The 26,000-nt window shown below is 35.7% G+C and overlaps 1 protein-coding gene across 4 annotated transcripts in view; it reads left to right on the forward strand.

Moving 5' to 3' along the window:
* Positions 1-26,000, forward strand: part of LOC148952795 (palmitoyltransferase ZDHHC16B-like) — a 92,799-nt gene that overhangs the window by 48,078 nt on the left and 18,721 nt on the right. For all 4 annotated transcript variants that reach the window (XM_089088098.1, XM_089088099.1, XM_089088100.1 and 1 more), the window contains exons 4-6: positions 4,484-4,677; positions 11,242-11,454; positions 16,808-16,942. In XM_089088098.1, the coding sequence (XP_088944224.1) occupies positions 4,484-4,677; positions 11,242-11,454; positions 16,808-16,927 (527 nt within the window). In that variant the 3' untranslated portion in view covers positions 16,928-16,942. The remainder of the gene's footprint in view (positions 1-4,483; positions 4,678-11,241; positions 11,455-16,807; positions 16,943-26,000) is intronic.

A 26,000-nucleotide genomic window follows, 5' to 3' on the forward strand; every position in this document is an offset into this window, starting at 1 on the left:
GCAATATCCCAGATATTTCACAATTACGTTTTTTGCCAATTAGCATCAGATTTCCATGGAATTTTCCCTCTTAACTCGCAGCGTCATTCATATCCGACATCACTCAGGTTTAATTTCCCGCAGGAGTTTAGGCTAACGACTAGAGCAGGATTTAGTTTGAGGCATATTTATCCAAAGGTGTGGAATTCTATTCCCCTGGATATTAGTGAGTGCACTGATTACCAGCAGTTTCGCAGAATAGTGGGGAAGTTTATCTCTGATGGTTGACTTTGGTTGCATTTACCTTGTTTTGTATTTGTTCAGTTGTCCAAGAGGCTTGTTGTTGTTGTTGTGTTTTTTTTCATTTAATTTGTTAACGGTGTTTAATAATTTGTTGTAATTTTTAATGCGCTCAATTATGCCACCACGCATGTATTTTGTAGTATTATGTATATTTTATAAATACAATATCTGTATCTGTTTATGAGGCATCCAGACTATCAGCTTTCGGGAAAAATGGGACGGAAAACTACCTCCTCTTCCATTTTCAATTTTTGAGTCAGAAGAGGATTTTCTCGGGCAAAACCCCTAGAAATTCCTTAAATATCCAGAAGACTTGTAAAAATCCCTAAAAATCCTCAAATCCCTAAATGAAAAAGTTTGCCCCTAAAAACCTCAAAAATCCCTATTATAGAGGGAAAATCCTTAGAATGGAAACACTAATATCCAGTGACATTGAACGAGCGGAGCGTTATCCAATCTAAGTACCTGCGCAGTGGTATCCAGTCCAATGACATTGCACGACATTACACGGGCGGGCTAGTTTTGTTAGATAGCCAACGTAGCTAAGCTACACGTCGGCCCATGTATTTTGCTAGGTTTGAAACGTCTGGAGAAACGAAATAGATAATCTAAAATGAAATATAATTAATTGACAAAACCGTTTATGTACTTAATCCAAATATTTAGTTTTCTTTGGTGTTTTAGTTCTGGGCTGTCATCTATTCCGGCAGTGAATTGTCAGAGGAGACAGCTAGCTTGTAATTTAAAAATCATTAAAACTATTTTATTTGACGTTAAGACATTATATTAATTTACAAAACCGCTTGTACACTTGATGTAAATATGTAATCTTCTTTGGTATTTTGAAGTTCGTGCTTTCATCTATTCCTGCAGTAAATTATTACAAGAGAAGGCTAGCTTGTAATTTAGAATTTATTAAAGTTATTTTGGTCAACATTAAGACCTTATATTCATGGACAAACCGTTAGTGTGCTTAATGCATTTTTTTCCCGAGCTTGTAAATTGTCAACTTTCATTTATTTTAGTAGACAAAGTAACAGTAGAAATCGGAATAGTTCTTAAATATTGGGGACGATGACAATAAAGAAGGAATGGCAGGAACACAAAAATTGAAAAAGATAATATGGAAAAAAACTTCTACTACTGCTACTTGTTACTCATTACAGCACAAAGCCATCTGAGGCCAATACAGCTACGCATACTTCTTCTCTATCCTAATCTATTTAAAGCCTTCCTCATTATACCTTCCCAATAAGTTGCAATTCCCTTAAATCCTTCCTTACAATCTCCTCCCACCCAATGCGGGGATGGCCTTAATTTGTTTGGCCTTAGATGGCTGGCCAAAAAGGACGATCTTTGGCAATATGTCATCCTTCATCCAGGAACGGGTCCTAGCCATCTCAACCTTTCTCTCATTATAGCATAGCCCTAGAAAGCAGAGTAGAACCACATTTTTCATACAGCTTACTCTTTGAAATATGGTCAGTCAGACGGGGTAAGACGGGTCAATCAGACAAAAGAAATATATATATATATATATATATATATATATATATATATATATATATATATATATATATATATAAGAATAAAAGAGTATTGTACAAATATTGTTATTTGCAAGAGATTTGGGAACATTGATAGACACCGTCTTGGTCAAAGTTTTGTGTTAATTATTTTGTTGGGCCCGCAATCAAATGAAAACAAATATACAAATAGTTAAAAAAGAACCAAAAAGAATAAAAAGGACTCACCAAATAAGCAAAATTAAAACATAGGACCCTATGTCAGACCCGTAAGAGATTGCATCCACTACATATTTGCTAAAAAAAAAAAATTCCTTTTTTGGGGGGGGGGGGGTGAAGTCTAACATCTCGGAAACCCTTACTTCTTTTAATAGAATTTTCACTCTCCTAAAATTCTGGCTGTGTGTACTATGGCATGAGAGTATACCCCTATATTAATGCCGTAAACCGAAGGGCTTAACACACTGATATGGAAGTGTCTGTTCATAATCTCCAGGGTTGCCACCTGATAATTTGGAAATATTCCAAGTTTATTTGGAAGAGATCTTCAGGTTTGCAAGATACTAAGTGACGAAAATATATACGAGGTGTGGTAGAAAAGTAATGAAACTGATTTTTTCTTAACAGAGTTTTTATCAAATTCAAACATAAATGTTTTCTCCTTCAAACTAGTTCCCTTAGGCAGCTACACGCCGATGGAGACGTTTTTCCCCCTCATCGTGGCTGCGCTGGAAATCTTCAACCGTTATATTCTTCAGAATGTCTGTTAAATCCTTTTGGATGGTTTCCTCAATTGGTAAGCAAAACCAATGCTGGCTTGAAAGGAATCAATAAATCAAGAATTAATAAAGAAAAATTAAAACCCAAGTTAAAACAAAAACAAATATACAATAGAGGTGATCCTGTATATGCAAAAATAACATTGTAGTGTTTAATACATTGATCTATTTTATAGTATGTACCTGTAATATAATGTAGAATATAGATTATACTTTGTACTCCTGACTTTGGTTTAAACCTGCTAGTCGCGAGGGTGGTAATTTTCTAGTCCACGGGCTGTTCTAAAGGAAACACTATCATAACAAAAAGGAAGTGCCAGTTTTCAGGTATCTAATCGGTTTTCAGGAAAAGGTCAGTTTTCTAATCGGCGTTCTTTCCAAATATAATGATCGCTCACGTGACGATTACGCCCCATTCCCCCATAATAGTGCCAGACATAACCCTAAATAATGTAAATATATAGATGAATGAATCAGTGTATTTCAAAAGCCCAAGGGCCATATACACAAAATGTGTACAAAACAAGGAAATCGCTAACAAAGCAAAAGAAAAATACCTAATCCAGAAACAAAACAAGGAAATCGCTCAAACTTTTCCTTCTTTCTAAGCCATTATCTGCATATCCAAGAACTTCTGCGCACCAACCCGAGTTATTGTTGTTGGATTTGTACTTTAAATAGAATATACAGAAAAATAAACATTTTTTTGAAACATACCAGCCATATATCATGCTTCTGAGGCATATACTGTAAAAGTAAGAAGGGAAATTACTAATTTGTAGATTGCAGGCCTAATTTTGTTCTTCTTTGCAGCATGGCTTAACAATTATGTTGGTCATTATAACTATCATTGTGTGTTGGCCTAATTTGTAGATTGTAGATGATACTGTAGGTCTAATTCGGCTTTCTTTGCAACAATGCTTAACAATTGTGTTGGTTACTAGAACCATCATTATTTGTAGGCCTAATTCGTAGATTGTAGATTTTAGGTGTAGTTTGAGGCAATCTCTTTTGCTCTGAAGCACGGCTTAACAATTGTGTTGCTCAACTGAACCATCATTATTGGTAGGTCTAATTCGTAGACTGTGGATGTAGATTTCAGGCCTAATTCGGTTTTCTTTGCACCATGGCTTAACAATTGTGCTTCTCACCAGAACCATCATGATTTGTAGGCCTGATTTGTAGATTATAGATGTAGTTTGAGGCCTAATTTTTTTTTCTTTGCATAATTGTGTTGGTCACGATAACTATATGTGTAATTGTGTTGGTCACGATAACTATCATTATTTGCAGGCCTAATTTGTAGACTGTGGATTGCAGGTGTAGATTGCTGGCCTTATTTTTTTTTTTACACAATTGTGTTGGTTTAACAATTGTGTTGGTCACCAGAACCTCCATTATTTGTAGGCCTAATTTGTAGACTATTGCAGGTGTAGACTGCATGCATAATGTTTATTTTCTTTGTACATGGCTTAACAATTGTTTTTGTCACCAGAACCTCCATTTTTCGTAGGCCTAATTTGTAGACTGTGGATTGCAGGTGTAGATTGCAGGCCTAATTTTTTTTTCTCTTGTAGCATGGCTTAACAATTGTGTTGGTCACCAGAACCTCCATTATTTGTAGGCCTAATTTGTAGACTATTGCAGGTGTAGACTGCATGCATAATGTTTATTTTCTTTGTACATGTCTTAAGAATTGTGTTCTTCACCAAAACCTTCATAATTTGTAGGCCTGATTTTTAGATTATAGACGTAGTTTGAGGCCTAATTTTTTTTTTCTTTGCTGCATGGGTTAACAATTGTTTTTGTCACCAGAACCTCCATTATTCGTAGGCCTAATTTGTAGACTGTGGATAGCAAGTGTAGATTGCAGGCCTAATTTGTTTTTCTTTGTAGCATGGCTTAACAATTGTGTTGGTCACCAGAACCATCGTTACTTCTACTTATTTATGGTATATATCTGCATTGGCTGTGCTTTTATCGTTTTCCTTGGGTATGAAATCGGAATGGAAGAAGTGTTCGGCGTGAAGACCCAAAAATCGGAAGTTGAAGGTTTTGCAGTATCAAATAACGGTACTCATTATGTATCGGTAATTTGTCTTTTGCTTACAGTTGTATAGCTACTTATTTATCAACAATTAATTACAGAAATCCTTGTTTATTTGTCTTGCTAGCACGGTTGCCAAAGGGAAACCTATTGCTTTTGTTCACAATGTTTTATCTTGGGCAACACCGGGACAGATTGTGGTCGAAAAAGATCGCTTTTTGAAAGGAGGGATATTGTTTTGAATCAATCCATCCTCAATTTTAAATATTTAACTTGTCCTGAGGGAGACTGCGCTTGCGCTTTACTGGCTGGTATTTTATTATTGGTTATGGGTTTCTGCCGTTTCAATGGCAGCCTCACTTTCGTTGCTTTCTTTAAAATGGTAACTATGTCAGACAACCTGAATGTGATGAAAGAAGCGACTGAACTGATGGGAAAAAAATGTAAGTACACAGCTAGAACTAGAATTCTTGAGTTTGAATTCGAGTTTAGTCGCCAGTTTTCTAGTGGGACACTTAAAGTATTTATTTTTGCTCATTTCGACACTTTGGTCCCAAAAACGTTTCACAACTCTAGTTAATAGTAACATTATGGGTATTCGACGCATTGCTCCCCTTTACCTATTTAGAAAACTGCGAAGACTGCCCGGAGGAAAAAGTTTTTTTGAAGGGGTGAGGGGGGTCGCCAACAGAGTTAATATACTGGCCGAAAATTTTTTCCAGCGTTTTTTATTAACTGAAATAGATATTTGAATAAAATTAATTAAAAAAACTTTTTCCACAAAATAAGTTTCTCAAAGAAAAGTAAAGAACTCCATTAAACAAAAAATGAGCAAAAGTAAAATCAAATAATCTACCAAGCGTAAAACTACCGCAAATCAACATCGATAAATAAATGAAATCCCTTACCGAACAGAAATTACAACATATAACCGAGTCAAACTCAAAACGAGCAGAAATTAACATAAGTTGGGCTCAAAACCACTATGCCTTCCCAAGGCCAAAACATAATTTGCACTTAACTGAAAAAAATATAAATGTTTTTACTTTTATAACTTTATTAAATCACATAATATTAACGTTTTGATTACTAAGCATCAGTATATGTATTTTAAACTGACAATGCACATTTATTTGTATCGACTATTAAAAAGGGCTCTAGCCCTCACAATTTCCAATTGAATGACCCCATTTTGAAGTTTTATGACAACTCTATCTATAAAAACCTTATATGCCCCCAGGATATAACTTACAACCTTTGCCCTCTGGGTTCTGGGGGGTTTGTCATCCTTAAATACATAATTTCCAGAACTTGCAACTACGTTGAACAAAATAGCTATCTCTAGACTTTGATTGAATGTGTTTGGGGAAATGGTGGGCATGAGAGGAGGGTCAATTACTCTCCACTCACTTTCAACTATTAAGAGGGGCAATTTCAATTTCCAAACAAATGAGCCCTTTTTGAAATTTCTACAACAATTTTTTATATAAACCTTATATGCCCCCCAGGGCATAACTTACAACCCTTGCACTGAGGGCTCTGAGGGGGTTATCATCCTAAAAGGCCTAATTTCCAGAACTTTCGACTACGTTGACCAAAATGGATATCTCAAAATTTTGATTGGATGTGTTTTGGGAAATGGTGGGCGTGAGCGGAGGGTTAGTTGCCCTTCCATCACTTTCGACTATTAAAAGGGCATTAGCCCTTTCAATTTCCAATTGAATGAGCCCTTTTTGATGTTTTTACAACATCACTTTCTATAAAAACCTTACATGCCCCCATGGCATAACTTACACTGACCCTCCCCCCACAACCCTCAGGGTTGTGGGGGGAGAGGGGTTGTCATTCTGAAAGACCTAATTTTCAAAACTTTCAACTACGTTGAATAAAATGGCTATCTCAAAATTTTGATCGGATGTGTTTGGGGAAATAGTGGGCATGGAAGGGGTGTTAGTTGCCTTCCAATTACTTTCGACTGTTAAAAAGGGCACTAGCCATTTCAATTTCCAATCAAATGAGCCCTTTTTGAAGTTTTTACGACAACGCGTTCTATAAAAACCTTATATGCCCCCCAGGCCATAACTTACAACCCTTGCCCTGAGAGCTGTGGGGGAGTTTCCTCCTCAAAAACATAATGTCTGTCTGGAAATCAACTACGCTGAACAAAATGACTATCTAAAAATGTTGATTGAATGTGTTTGGGGAAAAGGTGGGCGTGAGAGGGGGGTTAGTTGCCCTCAAATCACTTTCGGCTATTAAAAAGGGCACTAGACCTTTGAATTTCCTATCGAATGAGCCCTTTTTCAAATTTCTACGTCAAAGATTTCAATAAAAACTTATATGCCCCCAGGGCATAACTTATAATCCTTGCGCTGAAGACTCCGGGGAGAGTGTCCAGCTCAAAGGTATAATTTCCTGAACTTTCAACTGCGTGGAACAAAATGGCTATCTCAAAATTTTTATTGAATGTGTTTGGGAAAATGGTGGGTCTGGAAGGGGTGTTAGTTGCCTTCCAATCACTTTCGCCTTTATTAAAATCACTTTATTAAAAAGGGCACTAGACACTTCAGTTTCCAATCGAATGCGCCCTTTATGAGGTTTCTGCGACAACTCGTTCTATAAAAACCTTATATGCCCCCAGGGCATAACTTACAACCCTTGCCCTGAGGGCTGTGGGGGGGGGGTGTTTTCATCGTCAAAGACCTAATTTCCAGAACTTAAAACCACGTTTACTAAAATAGCTATCTCAAAATTTTGATTGGATGTGTTTGGGGAAAGGTGGGCGTGAGAGGGGGGCTAGTTGCCCTCCAATCACTTTTGACTATTAAAAAGGGCTCTATCCCGTTCCAGTCGAATGAGCCCTATTTGAAGTTTCTATGACCACACGTTATATTAAAAACTTATATTCCCCCAGGACGTAACTTACAACCTACGCCCTGAAGGCTGTTGGGGACTGTCCTCCTCAAAAAACTTAATTTCTAAGATAAAATCAACTATACAGAACAAAATGGCTATGCCAAAATTTTTATTGGATATGTTTCGGGAAATGGTGGGGGTGGAAGGGTTGTTAGTTGCCTTCCAATTACTGTCGACTATTAACAACGGCCCTAGCCACTCAAATATCCGATAGAATGAGCCCTTTTCGAAGTTTCTACGAAAACTTCTTCGATACGAAGTGCCCTGCTCTAAAGGAAAAAAATAATAAATAACACATTGTGCCAACATCGTTATATGTCCCGAGGGCATAACTTAAAACCCTTGCCCTGAGGGTTGTGGGGGAGTGTCCTCCTCAAAAAACATATTTTCTATCTGGAAATCAACTACGCTAAACAAAATGGCTATCTCAAAATTTTTTATTATAAGGATATAATAAGATATTTATTTCAAAAAATGACTATCACAAGCCCCGAAGAGTTGAATTCGCATTTCGGGGTCATATAATAAAAAAAGACATAGAAATAGCACACCAACTAAAAAACTGGTTAAACAATGCCAAAAAAAACAATATCAGAAAGGCAAAGCCATTCATTAGTCTAAAAAACAAAAAGTGTCAAATTTAAGAAAGTTAAAAAGGCACGAATTAAAAGAAAACCAAAACAAAAATTGAGATAAAAATAGTCTTAAAAAGGTTTAAAAGAGAGTATATAAAAAGGGGAGGGAACTGAAGAGCCAAACGGACACCAGCACGGGTATCACCAGTACAAAAAAAAAAAAAAAAAAAAAAAAAAAAAAAAAAAAAAAAAAAAAAAGCTAGTAGTTTATTTGATCAGTAACGAAGGAGCCAAAGGTTTTTTCATATCTGGAGGTTAAACAACGGATGGCGGACAAGATAGGGATGGGTTCAGATACAGTACGTGGCAGGCGGTGTCTGGACGGGGAGTGTCTTTTGGGGAAAATGTTTTCCGTGTAAAGGTTTATTATTGCATTTTATGCGAAACAGATGCACAGCATTCCTCTCCTGTGCTCAAGAGTTTCCAGCTTGGCCTTTTTTTTAGAAGGAGTAATGAACAACATCTTCTTCAAAAATTATTCTTATGGCTCTTTTTTGAAAAGATTCAATTTTATCTGATTCATCACGGGAGATACCAGGATGCCAAACTGGACAAGCATATTCAAGATGCGGGCGGACAAAGGGAGTATAAATCCTTAAAGAATGGGATGGGGGGATGTTACATTTATTGAAGACCGTAAGGAGAGACATAGACGTATGAGCACTTTCGGCAATGTATTTCCAAGGGATATCCACATTTCAAGGAGAGGAAAATGCAGTCCCGAGTAATTGAAAGAAAAATGAAATAATATTGGGAGAGATAGGTACAAAAAAGGCGGGAGTAGATTTCAAGAAATTTATCGTCATTATACTTGATTTAGTGGAATTTACTTTCATATTTAGGTTCTTAGCTTCATCCGAAATGTGGGATAGAATTTCAAGGGGGTCGCTTTTAATATTCCTGTGACATACTTCGAGGATCGTCAAGTCATCCACGTATTTCCACCTTTTGGGGAAGTCCTTACCAATATCGTTAATCATGACTAGAAATAAAAGCGGTTCCAATAAGGTACCTTGAGGAATTCCACAATATAGAGGGAGGAGGTTAGCGAAAATATTTTTGTATTTAACAACTTAAGATCGATTTGAAAGAAACGATATAACAATATTTACTAACAGAGGATCTAGTTCATAGTTAACCAGTAATGAACGAATAAGGGTGGTGTGGTCATCCAGGTTAAAAGCTTTTTGTAAATCAACTAAGACAAGGTTCAGCCAGACATTTGGTTTATCAAGGTTACTTACGATGGTATGCATTAAGTGCACAAGGTAATGGGTGGTGGAAGTTTTCTTTAAGTTATCAAACTGCCAGGTGTCAATACGCGGACAAATTTTATCTTTAAGCCAGTCACAGAGAAAACCTTCATAAAGTTTGGAAAAAACAGAAGTGAGCGTAATGGGGCGAATGTTGGCGAAAGTCAGACTGGCGCCCCTCGCTAACGGGCTAACGAAACGACACAACCAAAAATTCCATTATGGCACTACTAAAAAAAAAAAAAAAAAATAAAACAAACTGATAAATATTATTACAAAAATCCCTCAGTTTTCCCCGGAAACTACTTCGGTCATGCTCATGCACAACCCCAATTGGTAAATGACTCCAGGAGCTCGGCAAAACATGCCGAGCAGAGAACTGTGACCGGGTTGTTTCACACTGCGGCTGCCGAAAAGCATTCGGCATTGTCCTGATTTTATTGGTTTGTTTTGAACGTCAATTACCTCACGGGTGTAGTCATGAGTGGAAGGCACCTTTTTAATGAATAATCAAATTTTGTAATGCTCATATATGCACTCACGGTAACAGAAACCATAAATTAGTTTTTGTATTGGACCTATTTAAGAAAATGGTTGTTACCCAAAGTTAGCATCGTGAATCAGACGCATATGCGGAGGGGGAGGGGCCTTTGTCCCTGTTTGCGAAAACCTTTTATTCTATAAAACGGTATATAGCGGCGATACCCACAAATACTCATTATAAGATCTAGAAAGGAAGATAATATACAACTTATGATCGTTTAATTTTTTTTCCTGCTATGTATATGTTCCGGACGTTACGGGGATTTTTTTTTTTTTTATGTTTTCGGGCTTCAAGGGACTTGAACATCCAGGTTTTGAAATATCAGAAGTTTTTTTTATATTTTTACTCAGTAATACCAGCATCTTAAATAACTTTGACGTTTTAGCTAGGTTCAGGTTCTTTTATTTATAAACTAAATACAACTACAATATGGGTATGCCCGGCTGAGAGTCTAGCTCGTATTACCAGGCAACCAATAACAAATAAAAACAACAAAAACATAATATATAACTGCATTTGTACATAATCACACTTTTGTAAATAGATAAAAAAGAAAGAAAAATGTAAGACTTACCAAGCATCACCCCAAGCCAGCAGCCAGATGGAGAACAAACTAAAACAAAACACCAAAAACAATGAAGTGAAGCCGTGGGGAAACCCTACCAATAGAATGTGCCAGCGGGAAGACCATAACTTAATTAAAAAAAAAAAAAAAAATGAAATTAAATAAAATGATCAAAGGGTTAGTAAAAGATTTTTTAAATGACCCCGCAGTGTACCAACAGAAAGACTAATATTAAGACCCGACCCATGCACATTCCAAAGTTTGGTTATGCTAAAATATATATATATAGACTAAAATAAAATATATAGACTAAGTTATAATATATATATATATATATATATATATATATATATATATATATATATATATATATATATATATATATATATATATGTGTGTGTGTGTGTGTGTGTGTGTGTTACTGTGAATGTCCGAAATACCTTTTTTTTTCAAGGTTTGATAGTGACAGGTTCTGAGTCACAATGATTTGAGACGCTTACAACGCTCAAAAATACCGTAAAGCTACAGATCAATATTTTTATGTCTAGACAGAGTTACAAATAAACCATAGGCCCATACAGGAAGCCGTAAAATTGAAGGGTTTGATCCAAAAATAATTGTCCCCATCAGCAATAATATTTGAAGCTTTTATAGCAGTTCTTGCTTATTTATCTTTAAAAAATTATATTTATAGTTAGCAGAGTCGCATGTAATTGAAAATCAAGCACCACGACAGCGAAACTGGCGGCGGTCAGCAATCATATTTGAAGCGTTGATAACAGTTGCAGTTTTCTTAGCCCTTGGTGCCCTTACTCTGTGGCATACGAGATTAATAACCAGAAATGAAACAAGCATTGAAGCACTGGAAAACTCTGATGTGAGGAGCAAAATGAAAGAATCTGGAAAGGTAATATTAGAAAGAAATTGTCAAAACTTGATGAAAATAAAATTAGCAGTAAAAAAGGGATAAGTAAAGTTTAATATAGAATAATGTCAAAATCTTGGGGAAAATAAAATTAACAATAAAAAAGAAATAAAATAGAGGGAAAAAACTCTTAGTGAAATATTCAAGATGAGACCCAATTATTTGGAATAAGAAGCTTTTTTAAACTACTAAAAAACTTTAGTATGAAGAGCGAGAAATTGAGGAGGGCGCAGCTACTCTCACATATGATATTATTTATGTTTTTTTAAGTTTTAGTGTTGCTCTTTATTTTGGGAATAAAATTTTTTTTTTTTTTTTTATTTAATAAGTTCAAGTAAGACAATGGATCAGACACTATTGAAGTTTTTCGAATATATCTCTTTTCCTTGGGTTATACCAGGGCATTTTTGGGTCTAAAAAGAGTGCTTTTGGAAAAGCGCATACTTTATGCATTTTATCTCCAAATTTTTATCTCCAATTTATTGTTTCTGTTTTCTTGTGAGAAACAGTGCTTACTCTTTTTCAGTTTGTATTTTCTTGTTAACTAGGGAATTTTTCTCGTTTCAATGACGTGTTTTCTTTTTATTTTGCTTTCTCTTAAAGTAAATGTCTGTACAAAAATATGAGCTTGAGGAAACATGTGACTGAACTGCTGAAAAGAATATAAGCAAGCAGCTAGAAATAGAGACTTTGAATTTGAGTTAAAGTAAAGCCCCCAGTGTTCTAGAGGAATGCTTCTTGTGTTCCAGTTTTGCTCAATTCGAAATTTTGGTCTAAAAAATTTAGAGTTTGATAAAAAAAAAAAAAAAAAAAATTAGCACTAGGCTAGCGCAAAAATCCATTAAACCATCATCATCATCTAAAGTCAACATATTTATCATAAGCTAACTATTCAAAAAATTAAAACTTTGGAATGGAAATGGACATGAAAAAAAATTGAGTGAGAGAAAAAAAGAGGGGAAAGCAGTTGGGTCATAAAGTGTTAGAAGAATAACATGTTGGAAGACGAAAGGATCCCGTTTCGGATTTTAAGTGCTTTTTTAAGGAGATCTAGAAGAAAAATGAATATTCAAGCTCTGGTCAAGCGTGAAAGCCTTTCTAGGAAAATTTTCCCAGTTTATTTTGAAAGTTCATTAATTGTTTTTCCATAAATTTCATTTTGTTTTTACTATGTAGAATTGGTACTTGTGCATTATATAAAACACACTCGAGAATTTTGATTGCGAATAATGCGAACATAAGACAAGAAACTGGTCAAGCAACTTTTTATACTAGACAATTTGCTTTGGCTCGGTTTAAGATACATTGTAGGTATATTTTATTTACGTATTTAGTTGGTATTTTGGTTAGGTTAGAATAGGTTTGTTTAGGTTACGTATTTAATATATGATGTCCCCCCCCCTCTAATGTGCAAATATATAGCCCAAGTTTGCTTATAAACTATTATATTTTCATCATAATTTTATATAATTTCATTAGCATTAACCAAATTTCACTTCTCGAGTGTATTTTATATAATACACAAGTACGGTTAAATTCTTCTTAACGTAACATAAGTTTATACAACACACAATTATGTATAGAGCTTAAGGGTGCTTTTCACGTTGATATCGTAATTAACGATGAATAATTTTCTCCACTGATATCTGTTTCGAGTCGAAAAATTCTAAGAGATTATGTTCCGCCCTTTAGAACATTTCTGTTCCGCGTTTATAATACTTACTATTTTGTGATTTTTGTTGGCGGTCGAATGAAAAATGAGCGGAACATATCAAGTCTCATGCCGAATAGAAAGTGGATAGAATTCTGTGGATAGTAAATTGTAATTAATACACTTAGAATGTATAAGAATGTATTTTCTCCTAGTTTTTTCATGAGTACTTTCTACTTCAAAAGCCCTTATTAATAAAGTCTTTTTAGCTTTTTGACTGCAAAAGTCCTTCAATTGGACTTTTGTCATATTAGCACATTGTTAACAATATTTTCGATTTTCAAATTACATGCCAAAATGGTACGTTCCCCGTCCATACTGTAATCAATTATTCTTAAACACAGAAAAACGTCACGTAAAATTCCCATTTTGTTTTATCCCGCTTATGGACCACTGATTAAGCGCAAACGGAATAAACAATCTCAAAATAGAACTGAATCCCCAATTAAATTATTCTGGAGAATGTTTTATCAAGTTTCATACGAAAACTGACCTCCTTGCAGAAAACTCTACGTCTGCGCAAAACGAATCATAGGAAAATTCTCCCCCACGTAAACCTCTCCCATGGAAATCGCCCCTGTGAAATAATAATGATCGTATTTTGAATTTTAAAATATTTGAAAAATTCCCCCGTGAATAATTTTCCTCTTGGAAAATCCCTACGGGGAAATGTCCCCCACCCGGACAATTCCCCTTCATAGGGGAATCGATTCCGTAAATTGAAAATCACGATAATACACCGAATCGATGTTTTCCAAAATGCTTTCCGCAATAGAGTTAATCCCAGGCTGTGTAAATTTGTTCATGACCGTAAATTTATATAAACTACCTTATTTTTTTTTTATTATATATGCAAAAAGTCGAAAAATTTATGTAGACCAAATTCATTTTAACATAGAAAATCCCCAACCCGTGGATCCCCCCCCCCCCCGCAAAAAAAAGACAGGATTCATAATTAACTAACCTGTTAATATAATATCTAGAAAATTTGAATAATATGACCGGAAGAGACCGTCAATTACTCGTGCTGAGGTGTCTCTAGTTTCAGTCAGTGCGAAAAGTATTAAAAAGGCCTTTGGGGGGGGGGGGATTTTACGTCTAAAACCTTTGCAATGGTGTGCTCAACAACTTTTTACATTTTCCTGCCGATGGGAGGAGGCGTATACCATCTCATACATAGTAAAAAGACACACATTGAATTTTATGTATAGATATGTATGTATATATATATATATATATATATATATATATATATATATATATATATATATATATATATATATATATATATATATATATATATATATATATATATATATAATATATATATATATATATATATATATATATATATATATATATATATATATATATATATATATATATATATAAATTATGTATTGACAATTATTGTTTATTTTAATCATTATTTATGATATGAGTGTTTTTTTGTGTTTTTTTTTCGTTGAAGTGCCCCCCCTCCCCCCATCGACTAGTATTGACGTGACGAATTGTTGAAGTGACCCCCTTCCCCCATTGACTAGTATTGAATAGCTGTATATCTAAAAGCCTATATTTTTTTTATATTTATCCTTTGCTTGTTGTTTATTTAAATATTAATTAGTTTTACTAATTGATTATACGTTAATTAGTTTCTTGTTGTTTTTTTTTTGGCTTTTAGGTTTTCAAGAATCCGTATGATATGGGCTCTCTGAATAACTGGAAGTCTTTTTTAGGTCTTAGGAATGACAGGCAAGTCTTGTTTCTCTTTCATACTATTCGTTCTAACAGGAGGCAAGGAGGAGGCAGCAGGCAAATAATTTTTCACCTTCATTCTTTTGCTGCTTCTGCTTTTCTTAAAATTCCTATTTGTTTCCTCCTTCATTTTATTCCAATTCGACTATATGGAATAAAACAACATAGTATTTCAATCTAGTTAAAATGAACAAAAAATAAATTATGATAAAAACAAACAAATATAATAAAACAACTAAGAAGAGAAAAGACAAAGAAGGAGCACAACACAAAAAATAGCTGGTAGCCATCTTCAAAGAGGTCTTAGTTTGACGCTACTTAAATTAGTCTTTTATGGGGGTTTTAATTAGTCTTTTATGGGGGTTGTCTCAGGTTTGCCGATGATCCCCCTCCCCTCTATTCAAATTTTTGAAACTATAATCGGATAAATCCTGATAAAATTGGTACTTTTACTTACTTTTTTAAGCATTTGATTATTAAAGTAATTACTTACTTTTTTAAGCATTTGGACCCTCACTCCTCAATATATTCACATATATATATATATATATATATATATATATATATATATATATATATATATATATATATATATATATATATATATATATATATATATATATATATATATATATATATATATATTTATATATATATATATATATATATATATATATATATATATATATATATATATATATATATATATATATATATATATATATATATATATATATATATATATATATATATATATATATATATATATATATATATATATATATATATATATATATATATATATATATATATATATATATATATATATATATATATATATATATATATATATATTAATTGGAATATTTGCTGATAGCATGTAAATTATCAGTACAGAAAAGATGTAGATGGCAGGATTTTCCTTTTTCAAAGAGTAACCAGAATACTATTATAGCTAATGGAGATTGAAAATTCTCTGTTCTAAAGATGAAATTTGTCTACTCGTTTTAGAATACGGATTGAATTTTAGTAATTCAAAGACGTTGTGTGACATTTTTGTAAACTTAGTCCTAAAATGGACACCCTCAACCTGAATGAATTCTATCGATTATTCTTCTATTCTTATTCTGTTCTTCTATCTTGTTCTCCAGACGTTTCGAAGTTTCAGTTTGCTTTCAAGCTTTATTATGTTTCTCTTTTACTTTTCATATTCTCTTTCATATTTCTTTTCACTCACAGAATTAGTTGAAAAAGTGAGCTTTTGATGAGGGATGTAGCTTCGGTTAAATCTTCGACACCGAAGAAAACTTCCCTTTTACGAAGAACTGTTCCTCAATAACAGCCGGAAAAATGACGTATTTTTCAGTTTATCCGTTATCCTGCAAACTTATGTTGTGGACATAATAAAATTTGGTAATACTTTATAATCCACATTGCAAGGATCGAAGAAAATTCCGGAAAAAAGTAAAAAAAAACTGTACGAAAAACGGAATGGCTTTTTTATGCTTTCCCGTTCTATTTTAAAACTTGTGTTTTACAGGACACCTTTTTACAACACAGTTACATATACTTAAACTTACCACACACTTACATAACAACAACCTTCAGTTGCCACAAACAAACGCATTTGTTTTTATTTTGATTGAATTTTCACGGAGGAAAAGCATTGTCAATTTCAACGTGGCAACATTGACAAAAATGTGGGACTGCCCTAAAAACTTCATAACTTTGAAACAACCAAAAGAAAAATCTTTAAAAATTGCGTTTTTCAGGTATACAATAGACCTTAAGAGATTTCCAGGGAGCGAAACCGTTTGCATTACAATGTCTTTCGTACTTTGAAATTCCTAAATCCTGATTCTATTTCAGAAAGTGGTATTCTGTCCTATTCCCGTCTATATTTCCTCCGTTTGGCAATGGAGTCAATTGGGAAATAAATTCAGTTCGACATTACTGCTAGTTGTTTACATTTTTGGAGTCTTTCGTTGAAAATAATTTACCTAGGTGAGTTTTTTTTTTCATTATCCTTTTTTTTTTCTAATAATATTAAAATTGTATCCTTCTAAAAAATATGAAAGATATTGAGCAGGGCTAGCCGACCTTATGCTCGAGCCACACTACAGTCCTACCTGTTGGTAATAAAGCTAATATTTATGAATGATATGTCTTTTTTAATTTAACGTCAGGCTTGTGCTACAGGAGTAAATATTAAAGTAGTGCGAAAGGGTTTAAAAAGCCAGTATCAACTCTCAAGGCCGTATCCAGAATTTCTTTTGGGGGATGTTTCCCAAAAACAAAACGTTTTTAAAATCAGAGTTTAAAAAGAAAAATTAGTGATTATCATGGCTTCTGTGTACGAAAATTTGTTTGCATGTATTTTTGTTACTTTTGTACAATTTTTCGTAAAATTTTCAGGGGAGGTTGGGGGGGGGGTCAAAACTGGTAAACCCCTCCCCTTGGATACTGCCATGTAAGAACTAATTTGCTTTCAAGTATTGTCAACTAATACTGTGTCACAGTAGCGTATCCAGGGGGGCCGGAGGGGCCCGGGCCCCCTCGAAATTTCTTTTCTTCTTCTTTTTTTAAGTGCCAATATAGTAAGTTCCGACATATTCACGCTTTTAAGGTATTTGCAACACCCGTTCCTTTTTTCATTTCTTGTTAAATGGCTATCCATTTCTCCGGCAAGCTTATATCATTATTTATCATCAAACGTGCAATCGCCTCCTGTAATCAAACAAGATGTCAAGAAATTTTTCTCACTATTTAACCCTCGCAGCTATAAGCACTAGCTTCTCTGCGATGAAGGAATTGCGATAAGGAATCTGACTAAGAGGCGATAGTTCATTCAAACGGTGCTATAATTCCAGTGTAAGCTAAGCATTGAAACAGAAAGGTCGCGTGAGAGGAAAGAAAGAAAATGAAGCACGACGCCAGCCCAGCATTTCTTAAAGCTTGCAAAAACCAGCAATGACGGTAAGGAGTTTACTACTATTCTGACAATAGTTTGTATTTAGTGGGTTTTGAAGCACGCATGTGTCACTTGTAATTAAATGCAATTCCCAATTTAGATTGAAGACGACCAAATCTAAATTTGGAAATCTTCTCGTAAGAATTTTTCTTAGCTATGATCAATTAAAGGAAACAGTAAAAATGATAATTATTTGGGTGGGATCAAACTTTTTTAAAATTAATCTTTTTCTAGAGCCAAAAATGGGATTATTACTAGTTCATTCATTTTATATTCTATTTTTTGTGTAACTATGAGAATGGTTAATGTTGAAATACTTTCATATTCCCGTATTTCCAGAAACAAAAAGTAGAATCCCGCAAAAAAGACAATTTTACCTTGTGAACTGATAATTTGGAGCCGTTCCAGAATTTTTAACTGTGTCTCTAAAAATTCAATACTTTTGAGGGGGGGGGGCAAAATTTTACCTACCAAACAAGTCATGTACGCAAATAATTTAATCAACAAAAATTAATTGTTTTAAGTTTTTACGAGTTTTACAAGGAAAACGAGTTTTTGCGACCATTAGTAAAATCGGGAGAAAAAATTTTCCAATTATGATTTAAGTGCCAAAATTGATTCATTTCCAATAACAGCGAGATAAAAGATAATATGTGTAACTTAATTATTCAAGAGCAAGCTTTGAAGCCTTGGAACAGTCGGGTAGAGAGCATTTTCTTGGTACTTTACTGTTAAGGTCACACTACATGATACTCCAACCGAGGGGCTAATAACTGACCGTCGCAGGTGTCCCTTCCTTCGTGCCTCTGGCTGTGCCTCCGTGCCTCCGGCACACCTGAAACAGCGTGTTACTGGAAGCGAAGGAAGTTTTATCACAGTTTTATCTTTGGCTTATGGAAAGCGTACGGCGCGTTTTTTACGACGGCAAACTTTCTCCTCTTGAGAGGTTATCTTTACCTGGTCATTTTGTTTACTGCGTTCGACATTGGAGATCCTGGGTCCTAAAAAGTAGACAATATGCTTTGAACGAGAATTTTATTACCACAAACCTTTACCACTGCCTAGAGATAAATATGCATTCCCTAGTGCTTCTCATTCGTCGATTCAAACGGCTTGGGCTCGAGCGTCTTTTCAAACTCTCCGACATGAATAGCCAACCGTGTGAAGATTTTTTTAGGAAGATGCGGTCTTAAACCAGCATTTAGAGTACTGTAATAAACTTTTCGTTCCTCCAACTTCTACATCGAATTCGTCGGTATGAGAGTTTAACGGATTTTGAAGCTGAATATTCTAATGAACAGTTTTCCTTGCCCAAGGCCAGGTGAGTCAGATCCAGTATTTTTGTGTCTGTCAGTTACAATTTTTCTTTCGCCTGGGACGATGAAATCAAGCTCGAGCTAGGGCGAGCTCGTATTGAAAGCCAGCGAATAATGAAAGCCTTGATATCCGACGACGTACTTTCTGCTTTCGGGCACTAAGTACCGAATGTTCGTCTTTCTGTACCTCACGACAGTGACTCAGACGATGACTCAGAGGAAAAATACTCTGTCCGATAAGTAGGAAAAGGCTTCCGCGACTGACACTGAATCGGGCTCGGAAAGTGACAGCATCTTTGAAGATTTGCCAGTGATTTCTCAATGTGTGAAACACCAAGTTGAGAAAAATTGGGTTAGTGAGCCTGTGACGAACAAGAAGAATTCTAGGTTTTGTCTTGTCAAGACTTCTGACGGCTCCATAACAACAATAAAAAAATCCACGCTGTTGTGGCTTCTGAGGGAAAGCTCTGAGAAGCTGAGTAGTGACCGATTAAAACGGGTGATGGTCCAGGGCCGAAGAGTAGGACTACGTGAGTCGCCACAAACCAATGCAGAGGTCGGTGTGAAATCGGACAATAAATATCTGAACTAATTTTGTTTAGTTGGTTGCTTTACTTAGCGCTTTTTACTAATAGCTCGGTAGTAACAGTTTTTCTGACTGTTGCTTTACAGTTTTCTCTTCAAATACCCAAAGGCCTGGGTTTAATACCAAGAAAGTCGGATTCTAAGTACATTCGGGAAAAAGGGATCTGTGTTTCTTCCGGATTCTGTCGTGGCAAAGCACGAGATTCCTTTTGTTTTAGTATACAATTAAGAATCGAAGATACAAGGGTGAGTCTTGGCACAGCCACTAAACAGAAAAGCAGGAGCGATAAAAGGGAGAGCGACGCGTGAAGATGTGATAAAAGGCAACTTTTACCGCTTGATCAAACCATATTTAAAAGTACTGCGAAGCGCGACGTCAATTTTCGAGCGGGAAATTCAAATAACGATGAAACGTGGATGCGTAGACACGTTTTTTCGGAACTTTGGCGAATTGTTTTGGCCTAAAATATTTTTCGTAGATCCTACTAATCCACCAGAACGTTTTCACGTCGAAATAATACTAGGAATATTGACAATCAGTTTGTAGTTACAACTAGAAACCACGTTTCACGGTACTTTGAATTTCGTACCCGGCTTTTTACGTCATCACCGCGCAGCCCTATGTTGTATAACTTAAGAACCGTGTTCCAGGATTTTTCTTTGAAATTTCGGAATTCGTTTTCAAGAAAAATTGGAATTTATTTTTGAGCTGGTGGCAACGCTGCATGTGTAATAGGAAAAAGTGACACCATCAGTGTCATCGTAGGGTTACCAAGTTTTTGCATGGATATCAACAACTTGCAGTCCTCCGTTCTTCTTCTTTAGGCACATATCAGTTATTTTCAGTCTTGGGGTTCTTTTCCTTGCCAAATAAACCCGTAAATGATTTTTTTCCAATTTTTAAAAGATCGCTTTTGAAGGTGCTGAAATATTTGACAGATACCGAATAACAGGTAAGCTGTATATATTTACATGTTGCGCCCTTTGGAATATGCCTCCGGCGTGCCTCCGGAGGCGTGCCTCCGTGCCTCATGCCTCCCGATGTCCCTCAAAATGCCCAGATGTTACCCCTCGGCTCCAACTAGCGCTTCCGTGTGGAACCGATAAATTTTTTCATGCGAATTCAACAATATTCAGAGTATTTCAATTTGAAAAGCATATAGATCATATAAAATACACATCTTCAGAATGACTGGACATATTAAGATCTTTTGCTGAATAGACAATCGTGCGGAAAACGCAGCGTTTCTACATTACTAAATTTTTTCTCTAGATCCCATGTTTTGAAGGATTGAAATTTGGCACGCTTGTTGACCTGGGTCTTGTGTCACGCGTAAAAAATTTTAATCCCCAAAACTCAGAAACTCGGACTAGCACAATAATTCACGCGTTTTGTTTAAGGAATATCAAAATGTAGAAAATCGAAATCTAACTTAAATATACACATGATATATTCAGTCCTGCTTTAAGAAAATATAGGGCTTGCCCAATATAAACAATTGATATTTGCACCCTTTTTTGCATGTTTTTCCAAGAAGCTTTGAATCTAAAGCTGAATTGATATCTCTGTGTTTTTACTTCCTGTCCATTAAAGACCAAGATATTTAATAGAACTATGATTAATTATGATTTATCTAATAATTTGTAATTCACACATCTTTTATTCTGGTATTTTACTTTTTGGTTATTTCTTTTAGTCTTTTTCATTTTAGACTTGGATTTTGGGGATGACAGTAGTACCTCTGCTTCTAGTAGTATTGACTATGTTATGAGCGGTGTGGATGCTTCTTGCTTGAAGGACTCAGATATGACCGAATTTCACCAGCCAACTGAACAGGATTCTGTAGACTCGTCCCGTGTTCTTTCAAAGTTAGATATCGACTTGTATGCCGGAAAACCAGATCAACTCAAAAAGCTCTCAGACGAAGAAAAATACAATCTTTTAGCATGTCACTTCAAGCCGAACCAGAATTTTTCTTTTCATTCGAAATCATTTATTGAAAAGGGAAAAACGAAAGTTCGATCCCTTCAGTAATCTTGGTTACAAGCTTTTCCAGAATGGGTGGTCTTCAGTCCATCATGCATGGGTGTCTTTTGTGCAAAATTCGTTTTATTCGCTTGTCAAGCTGCTGGGAAGGGTAGCCGTGAGGTTCAAGGTTCTCTAGTCTCGAAACCATACACAGGACTGAAGGATTTCCTTTCAGACATGCGGGCGCATCAGAACTCTTGTTACCATCTTGATTCAATGATTAACACCGAAAGCTTTGTCTCCGTTTATGAAAAATGAGCTAGGAGCATTGGGTCTGCTAGATCGAGTACAGAGACTTAAACAAAAAAGGAAATTCGATAAATTCTAACAGCGATTCTGCGCGTAGTCCTTTTTTGCGGGTGGAATGAGTTACCTCTGCGAGGACACAGAGAGGAGAGTAAACTATGCGACGGAACTAACGTAAATGAAGCCAGTTTTCGTGTTTTTATGCGTTTAAAGGTAGAGAGTGGAGAGAAATGTCTAAAAGAACACTTTAAAAATGACGCAAAGCATCTGCAGTATATATCTCCCATCATTCAGAACGACTTGATTGATTGTGCCGCATCCATTTTTGTTCCAAGCATTGTGAGTGAGGTAAATAGTTCAGTAGCATTTTCAATCCTTGCCGAGGAGACTAGAGACAATTCCAACAAGAAAAAATTAGTTCTTGTAGTCAGATACTACAATGAAACTCGTGCTTTATTCCAAGAGCAGTTTCTCGGGTTTTCTGTTTGCGAAATCTCACCGGCTCTGCAGTAGCAGAGCCAATCATTTGCCAATGCATTACAATCTGCTTAAAAATGGAAAAATTTGTGGGGGCCGGTTTTGATGGGGCCAGCAACATATCAGGCTGTTATTCTGGTTCACAGGCAGAAATTGTGAAAAAATATCCGCATCTCATCTATACCCACTGCGCGTCGCAAAGAATAAATTTGGCTTTATATAAAAATATTAGGGTAGGACTTGTTAGGTCAACCTTTGATAATATACAACAGATTTCATCATTTTTAATATCATCACCAAAAAGAACGAATAGGTTTGTAGAAGCGATTGCTGTAGTTTTTCCGGATAGTACCGGGAAAAAGCGTGTGAAGTTGGGGCAAAAGAGATAGGTGGAGCGCAACGATTCCAGTTTAGTTCTTATGCCTTATTATTTTGTGATTATTCACGTACTTGAGGATATAGATGGTAGCATACGGTACGATACAGAAGTTATTTCAAAACCGACTACGTTGGTTTCAGCAGCAACCGAATTTAGTTTTATGTTCATCTTGGCTATGATAGAGTTTGATAGTGCCATAATGATCTCTGTCTCTAAGGCACAGCAAGCCGAAGACTTAGCCTTAGTTGAGGGCTGTCGGCATATTAAAATATGTTTTGACACTTTACTGCAGGCAAAACAAAATGATTTTGAAATAATTTTTCAGAAAGCCTTTGAGCCTGCACAAGAGGCAAATGTGGCTCCGGCTGCTTCAATGTCTATCCACCGAAAATCCATCAACGATAATGAGTCCATCAAGGTTTTTTATCGCGAGTCATTGTTCGAACCTTACTTTGCTTCACTTGTTGAAGAACTTGATCAAAGATTTTTGCGCCATCAGGAGGCATCCTTCAAAATCAGAAGGCTTTTGCTAGCTAACAACAAGTCATTAAATTTTAATGAATCTGTGAACTCTGTTGCTGTTTACGAGGGATTTCGCGGAGGTAGAAGAGTGCTCGAAAGTTAGTCCTTTGGAAACAGAAGTGGCTCGGAAAGTCTGAGAAACCATCAACTGTTGCTTCGACTCTTGCGTCATGCAATGCGAGATTTTTTCCAAGCATTCAAAGGCTTTAGACGATTTTTCGGACATTAACAGTGACTATCGCATCTACTGAGAGAAGTTTTAGCTATCTTAAGCGATTAAACACTTATCCGCGAAACTCTAGAGGCGAGGACCATCTGAACAGACTAGCTCACATGACCCTGAACCACGATATCCATGTCAAAGCTGACCAAGTTTTGACCCATTTATAGCCAAAAAAGACCCGCGGCTGTTACTGTGAGAGGTTAGGTCGTCTTTTGTTGCTCGTTTCTCTAAGTGCAGTTGATTCTGTTGTTTAAATTTTAATTGTGCTTTATCCTCTGTAAACAATGTTAATATCAATACATTTCTTGCTTTCTGGGCAATTGTCTTTGATATAATATTATTTTTTATTTATTTGGTTCTCTAAAACAAGGGTCCCATAGACAAATATAAGGAATAATGCACTTCTTTATTTTATATTTTCTAAATTCTGCCGCTTCGTGGCAGTTCCAAAACAACTACTCGCCCAAAATAGAAACTCTCACTGCTTCTAACTTTTTTTTAATTCTGACTTTGTTGGCAAAATATAGTCATCCATTCTTAAACAAAAAAAGTCTACATCTAGAAATACTCATGACAAGTGTGTACTTTTAATTTCTTTACCTAGCTACCCCCCCCCCTACCCCCCGCCTGAAATCTTGCACTATGATAGATAATTTTCTTGCTCACATGAATGCTATAAAAAGTTAGACTGACGCCCCCCCCCCCCGAAACAAAATCATGGATACGCCACTGCTGTGTCAGTGTATGTTTTTGTAGATTCATTATACGAGCTAATATCTTTTCTAATATATTAAAATTTCACTCTTATTGGTCGATCATATAGCTTACGCTTGAAAGCAATGCCGTATCTGAGGGGGGGGGTCTCCCCCCCCCCCGAAGTATTTGTCTGACTCGTAAAAACGTAACAAAAATGGACATAAACAAATTTTGTATGCATTTTTTGAGTTTTTTGTGTACCCCCCCCCCCCCGATTTTTTTTTTTTTTTAGTAAAACCCCATACCAAAAAAATCCTAGGTACGGCCTTGCTTGAAAGTTTAACATTGCTCAACTCAACAAATTAAGAACGGTGGATAGTGGTTATAGTCTAGCGTAACTTTTATTTTATCTTGAAGAATGGCTATTGTGTGTCTGAACGTTTCATATTTTCTGCCCAATGTTAATTTAAAACTTTTCTGATACGGCCTTTAGGCGTGACACCCAGGATAAGTTCCTCGTCGAAGCGTTAAACCACCTAAAGCCAATACTCTGATAAACCACCCTTTTCCATTCCATTCCAATTTCCTCCCTCCCCCCCCCCCCGCCGCATTTAAAAACACCCATTTGTGGCAGTTTTGGCAATTTTTTTTTACTCTCGCTGAACAGAATTTAAAAAGCAAGCCCCCTCCCATCTTAGATTTTGAAAAATACGTTGATACCCCTCCCCCCCTTAATTTCCATGAACAACTTTTGCTTTAGTCATTTGATAAAGAATTTCCAATGATTTTGGGTAATTCCTATTATCATTTCTCACCCTAATTTGGAGCTCTTTTTTTCTTATACCTGGCTGGCTATTTAGTGAAATATTTTTTATTGATGTGGACTTATATACCGAATTATTTTTCCAAACCACCTTGTGGTGACATTAGCTAGCCACCTGGCTGGCCACCCTGGCCGTTCTTTTGCAATACTGAAGTTTTAATCAGTATCATTTATAAGCAAAACAACTATCATGGGTTTATTTTATTTATTAACAAAATAACAATCGGCATTAGTCATGACCGAAGTCAGACTATGCCATCATTGGCCATCTGAAAGTAAAGTGAACAAACACACCAAACATCGTTAACACGTTGAAACCGAAAAGGTCTCAAACATATGAATTTTCGGTTGGTTAGAATTTGTATCTGTTTCTAACTATTTCTAAGTTTGTGCATGCTTCTAATATCAAATGGGGTATTTGCTTTAATCAGGGTTTCTTTTGAATACTGACAATCTAGCGTAGACAAGTACACGGTAGGCGGACTCTAAATCACAATATTTTCACAATATGTACTATATTTTCTTCTATTTTATAGACAATTCGCACTTTTTTTTCATTTTTTCTAGCGCTGCCTCCCCCTTCGGAAAAATTTTTTCCTATGTTTCTAAGCTGGTGTGCTTAAAAGAATAATGGTTCATTAGAATATTTAGTTTTACACCCAGAAGCGGTAGCCAGAACTAAACCCCGGCGCCACGCCGGCGCATCGACCGAACGCCGCCAACGAGAGACCCGGTTGACCGCCGTCGAAGTGTATCAGCGCCGCCACCGGTAGAGACGGCGAAGTTCGGCTGACT

The sequence above is a fragment of the Artemia sp. Qi Xiang Cuo genome, chromosome 4 (assembly GCF_049724085.1).
Source record: "Artemia sp. Qi Xiang Cuo chromosome 4, ASM4972408v1, whole genome shotgun sequence".
NCBI classification, from domain to species: domain Eukaryota; kingdom Metazoa; phylum Arthropoda; class Branchiopoda; order Anostraca; family Artemiidae; genus Artemia; species Artemia sp. Qi Xiang Cuo.